The sequence below is a fragment of the Condylura cristata genome, unplaced genomic scaffold (genome assembly GCF_000260355.1).
Source record: "Condylura cristata isolate star-nosed mole 26May11 unplaced genomic scaffold, ConCri1.0 scaffold00023, whole genome shotgun sequence".
Classification (NCBI taxonomy): Eukaryota; Metazoa; Chordata; class Mammalia; order Eulipotyphla; family Talpidae; genus Condylura; species Condylura cristata.
In genome coordinates, this window is record NW_004567124.1 from 16,014,157 (window position 1) to 16,020,723 (window position 6,567).

At 34.6% G+C, this 6,567-nt stretch overlaps 1 protein-coding gene across 1 annotated transcript in view; it reads left to right on the top strand.

Moving 5' to 3' along the window:
• The first annotated feature begins 4,646 nt into the window (after nucleotides 1–4,646).
• WDR72 (WD repeat domain 72) overlaps nucleotides 4,647–6,567 on the top strand; it is a 173,289-nt gene continuing 171,368 nt past the window's right edge. Inside the window, exon 1 of the mRNA XM_012728569.1 lies at nucleotides 4,647–4,803. Within this exon, the coding sequence (XP_012584023.1) occupies nucleotides 4,651–4,803 (153 nt within the window). The 5' untranslated portion in view covers nucleotides 4,647–4,650. The remainder of the gene's footprint in view (nucleotides 4,804–6,567) is intronic.

A 6,567-nucleotide genomic window follows, 5' to 3' on the forward strand; every position in this document is an offset into this window, starting at 1 on the left:
CTTTTGAGTCTTAATGATATCCACTTTTTAGTATCTTTTCTTGACAGACTTAGGCACATTTAGAACATATGCTTTTTTAGTTTCCAAATATTTGATAGGGGATATTGCAAAGTTTTGTTGTGTAGTTTTCAGATTTTTATTCATTTTGCTCAGATATTATTGCCTATATAATACCTGTCTTTGTTTCATGGCCTAACAGGATCAGTTTTATAAATGTCATTTACATTATTTAGCAGATTTTTTTAATGTCTACTTGCAGAAATCTATGCAATATTGTAAATGCAAGTATTGTGGTTCAAATATTTTGTCCTTACCTTTATTGTCAGCTTGATCTAAATATTATTTATTTATGGATACAGAACTGGGTACAGGCCAGAGGTGCAGGGATGGTGAGAGGATTCACCACACACAGAGCAGGGAGCAGAACAGGCAGATCGACGAAGTACACTGCTGAGGGGAACAGAGAGCAGGTCAGGAGAGGTCTGCCACACCTTATGGTCTGGCAGGCGGGGATCGAACTCATGCGGAAGTGGCTTTAGCTTCTTAGTGCAGTGCTTTAACTCGCTGTGCCACCAGGGAGGGCCAATTTTTTTTTTTTAATAGTTATGTATGATTATGTTTTATTTTGAGGCTCTTCTATTGGGTGTCTAGGGGCTGGGAACTACTATCCCTTTGTGGTAAGTGATTTTATAACTATATAGTGATCCTTTACCCTGATGATTACTTTCACTTTAAAGCCTATTTTGTATAATATTACATCAGATTTTTTTTTCAGTTGTTCTTTCCCTGATATATCCTTGCCCATTTCTTATTTTACACTTTTCTGTTTAATACCTTAGAATTTTTTTTCTTTTATAACTGGGATATGCTAAGATGTATTCAAATTCAGAATTCTTGTCTTTGAACTAATACATTTAATTCTTCTGTTCATTGTAAATTCTGGAATATTTGAAAGTGAATTTACCATTCAGTTTTGCATTTTCTGTTTTCCATGTGTCTTTGTTTTTTTTTTTTTCCTCTGACTTGATTGATGTTTTCTTTATTTCTTTTTATCTCCCTATAGGTTTTGTGCTAACACACAATACCTTTTCTTTTAGTGTTTGGCAATAAATTCTTGTCTTAACAAAATGTAAAGCTAACTAGTATTTCTGCTTTCTTCCAACAAGCAGGAGTACATTAAAGTGGCTTAACACAGCTGTCACTTGCTATTTTTCATAGCTATGTATAGAATTTGAGTTGACCTTAATTAATCATCATCATTAATATTACTATTTTATAGACAATGCTCACATAAAATTAATTTGTGTCCTAATTTCTTTACTCAGATTTCATATTATAGTCTACTTTTTCCTTTCTCTTTGGTTTCATTAATATGCTTTTCTAAAGTATGGTACTAAATAATTTGTTCAGCAAGATTTGTAAATACTGTAATCTCTTAGACCTTATTTATTTGGGAAAAATGTCTTTATTGCCATTACATTGAGCAAAAGCTAAGTATAAAGACTTAGGTTGACAGTGTCCTGGCATTCTGTTACTATGGAAAAAATCTTCTTTGTGAATGTTTACTATTTCTCTTTTAGATAACATAATTTCTTTCTTTCTTTCTTTCTTTTAATGCTTTACCTTTGGTATACTCCACTTTCTCTAAGATGCACTTTGTTGTCCATTTCTTCCATTTTAATCTTTAACATTTATTGGATTCTGGAATCTAAGTTTCTCTCTATATATTTTTTAATTTTACTTTTTTTGTGTGTGGAAGGACTGGGGCATATGCCAGAAATATGGGGGTAAGAGGATTAACCAGAGGCAGAGTAGGGGACACAGCAAGTGGATCTGCTGAAGTACACTACTGAAGGGAGCAAAGGGTGAGACAGGAGAGGTGTTAGCAACCTGGCCAGCATCAGACTCAGGACATAGCAGTGATAGTGTTGAGATCTAACCTCTAGGCCACAAGGGAGGCCCTAAGTTTCTATATCTTTGGATGTCTAGAAATATTCTTTTCCACTTTTAATAATACATTCTTTAAAATTTCAGGTAAGTATTTAATACAAGTATTATTTTCATGAAAACCACTTGAGTCAGTTGCCAATTTGTTACCTCATCTTTTGAGAATATCTTAGTGTGAATTTCCTAGAACAAGGTTATTCTCATACAATCAATAATAAACTGCAGTGTTAGGAAATTTTAGCTGATATATTACTACTGTTAGGTCCTTTTACCCTTTTCAAATTTTTCCAGTTTTCCCTATAATGTTCATTATAGCAAAAGAGTACAGACTGGAATAATGTGTTAAACTTAGTTGTGATACCTCTTTTGTCTCCTTGGCTAGAGTAGTTACTTAATCCATCTTTGACTTTAGTGACCTTGACATGTTAAAATACTATAGTCCAGTTATTTTTACAGTTATTTTTATATTACCTTCAATTGGTGTTTCACATGATTATATCAAGACCTGCCTCTTGACAGGAATATCCCAGAAGTGATGTCATGTTATTCTTATTGCATATATCTATTGAAAGTGGATAGTTTGATAAGTTTTGCCACAATGTATATACTCATAAACCCATAACCACAATTAAAATAATGAACACCTTTACCATCAAATGTTTCTCTCTTTTGTTTTATCATCTAACTTTTCCCTGCCTCTGCCTCCTGTTCACAGGACTGTTATTATAGATTAATTGGAATTTTACAAAACTGAAACACAATATGTTCTTTTTTAGTTACCATTTTCACCTGACATAAGTATTTTTAGATTTATTCATGTTATATAGCCCAATAGTTCTTTTTTTTTTTTTTATTGCTGAATGGTATCCCATTGTTTGGCTTATCAGGATGTGTTTATCCACTCACTTATGTTGGGCATTTGAATATTTCTAGTTTTTGATTATTTCAAATAAAATCACACAGAAAAAGTCTCTGTACAAATACATTATTTTCTCTTGGCTAAGACTTAGGAATAGATTCACTGATTCTTATAAGGGTATGTTTGACTTCATTAAAAAAATTGCCGAACTATTTTCCATTATGTAGTTCCACCAGCAATGTGTAAGCTTCAGTTGCTCTATAATCCTCCTAACACTGTGATCATTTATTTTTAATTTGAGATATTTTAATAGGTATGCAGTGTTTTTCACAGACCTCCCTAGAGTATCAACAACCTCAAAACAATAATTTACATAGGTTTCTGACATGGACATTCTGGTATTATCTATAATGATAGTTTTATTCCAAACTGTTTTGTGGCTCTAATTTGGTGTTTGTTTGTCCCCCCCACCTTGGGAGATTTAGAAACATACTCCCTTACCTCCATTTTTCCATTTCCTTAAGCAAGACAAAGCAAATCCATGGAGGGTTTTGCTTGCCATTTCTTTGTAGAGACTAACAATCTTAAATTTTTGTTCTATTAATTTCCTCAAGGGCAATATAGGAGGTAAGCTCCTCTATTGGTGTTCCCCCCTTCTCCTATCTTTGACATTTTTTAAAATTATTTATTTATTTATTTGTTCATACAGAACTGGGGTACAGGCCAGAGACTCAGGGGTGGCAAGAGGCTTCACCAGAGACAGAGTGGGGAGCAGAACAGGCAGATCGACGAAGTACACTGCTGAGGGGAGCAGCGGGCGGGTCAGAAGAGGTCTGCCACACCATGTGGTCACCTCCAGGGCAGGCGGGAATCGAACTCATGTGGAAGTGACTTTAGATTCTCAGTGCTGTGCTTTAACCCACTGTGCCACTAGGGAGGGCCATCTTTGACATTTTCAATGAGAGTAAATATAAACTGCAACATTACAGAGAACACTAATTTTGTCTATGGATTTAAAGCACTATTCATCTACAAGCTATTCGTATTTCAGAATGGAATGTTCCCTTGTTTTAAGGGAACATTAAATACAGTTGTTCACAAATGTAACATTTATATGATAGGTTATATTTTAGATCATTTTGGGTGGTGCACAGGCAAACTTTTTTTTAATTATGTACTCATCCTAATCCTTGTAATTAACACATGAAGGAAGAGACTTTATGAAAATTATTGTTTAGGAATATTCTAAATATAATGCCTGTCAGATATAAATCTTTGACAACTAGGAACTATTGTTATTATGGAAAAGATTCACTTTTTAGTAGCAATGTTCACATATTTGTCACATAGGTGAAGTGAGATATCTTGGAAGAGACAGTCCTTGAACTTTTCTTTAAATTATGCTTTTTTCTTCTGTATAATAGTCACTCTACATATGTAATATGACATTCTGTTGAATAGCTGAGTAAGCATATTCTAATATGATATTCTAATATGAGTCAAAATCACTCATAGTAAAAACTGAGTATGAGATGATGTTAATTTATAGTTCTGTGTACCAGAATCCTGACTAATGTTATGATGAACCAATGCTACTTCAATAGAAAATTTAAAAGAAAATAATAGAATAAACATCATTCTTCTTTGATATATTAATTGGGCGTGGTAATTTCTGTGCCTGATGACCATCTTCTTTAACTGAGGAAGTGCCCTTTCCTATATCTTTGACAGAATAGGTCATTAAAGTCTGTGTTATCATAAATCCATTCTAATACATGAACATTTCATCCAGATTAAGAATGACAGTTGTATATACACTTCTTCCTGTGTCTAGGATACGCAACATGAGATCCTCCCTGCAAGCAGTGGTGCTTTGGGGAAAGCAGGCCCCTCAGCACAGCATCACTGCCATCATGCTCACTGATGACCAGCAAACAATTGTGACTGGAAGTCAAGAGGGTCAGCTCTGTCTCTGGAATCTCTCACCAGAACTAAAGGTTAGTAAATTATTAATATTCAAGCAGACAATATTCAAACATACCTTTCTTCTACCTGCAGTGACAACTGATCTTTTTGCATCTTTGTTGAGAAAGTGCTTTTTGAAGTAATAAATTGTTTTTCATCTTGAATTTGGAGGAAATGAACTATCATATGATGGATCAAGGTCATACTGGAAAATTATATTCACAAATATGTCTAATCTGTGTCACTAGTATTTCTAATAGGTGCTAACAGTTAAGTGTTATCACCTATTAAGTGATGCTGATTTTACTATTTTACACTGAATTATATGTTTAAGTAACTGAACTATAGACATGTAAGTTTAATTCTAAAAATTGTGGCTCATTAATCTAAACAAAGAGTACCCTTGAAAACCACTATTAACTAATGAGTAATATCTTAAATACCTGCGTTTTTCTCTTGGTTTGGCCTTTATACTATTCTTTTGGTCTCTGCTTGCCAGTGATTTTTAGAGATCACATCAAAAAGCTCTAAATCCAATTTACTATTGTCGTCCTCCTGTTTCAGAACCTGACCTCACCTAAGATTTGGCCCATTGATTAGCAGTTAATTGTTCCCATCCCAAGTCATAAACATTTAACATATTGGAATAGATATTTGCTTAGCTCAAGTAGCCTCTAGACCCAATTTGAACATTTAAACTAATGATGTACTTAAAGTATACTGCCCTCATTAAGGAGCCTTTTAAAGATCAAAGACTATTTTTAGCCTTTAAAGTTTGTCACTTTGAAACCTAAATTAACAATTAATTGTAATTCTATTTTATAGTGTAATTAATTAACATCTCCCATCACTGAAGAGTTATACTACAGGGTTGCCAAGAACTGCGTAACAGGCCAACTCGGCTCACTGTTTATGAACATTCCTGAAAGGAGCAACTGATATTTTTACAATTTTTTTACAACTGATATTTTTACAAAGTTGCACTTTGACAGTTCATCCTTTCATTTATGATCTCTCGCAGTTTAAATTCAGACTCCTAAACAGCTTTAAATATATCACCTTTCTCATTCATGTTGAAACATAGTGCTTTCTGATTAGAGTGGTTGTAATGAGCACAATCTTATAAGCTTAAGAAATGTGGAATCCTCTCTTTGTATGTTTCCTTTGTGTTTACTCAGCACACATTCATTGAGTACATTGAGTACAGGCAGGCGAGGTGTTAGGTACCTGAGTTCAGACATGAATGATAAGTCCTGTTGCTGACACCCCAGCGATGGCAGTGTAGTCTAGAAAGGATGTAAACTAGGGGGTGCAGCTATACTATAAAACAAACGAGGCACTCAGTGCAGAGTGGTCTGCACTGCATCTTCCATGGGAGAAGTTCTGCTATGTTTCCATAGGAGCAGATCTTTGTTTGGAAGTAGAGCAGTGCTATTGAGTATGCTTGCATATCCTTCCTGCCACTACCATACCACTACTGTAGACATTTAGTAATGTTTGCAGACATTTTTTGGTTGTTAACCCTGGAGGAAGGGACACGGAATAGCTAGTGGCCAGGAATGCTATAAACATCCCACAGTGCTCATGACAGTCCCTCATGGCAGAAGTATGCCATTAGAGAGGTTTATAATGCTGATGCTGAGAAAACCATGCTTAGAGATACAAGGTGGGAATGAAAATGGTATCAGCAGGGATGGGCCAGGATTAGACTGACTTTGTTTTGGAAATTCACTGTGAAGATATTTTTTTGAAAAAGCTAATAGCACAATTACAATACTGGTTAGTGTGAATATGAT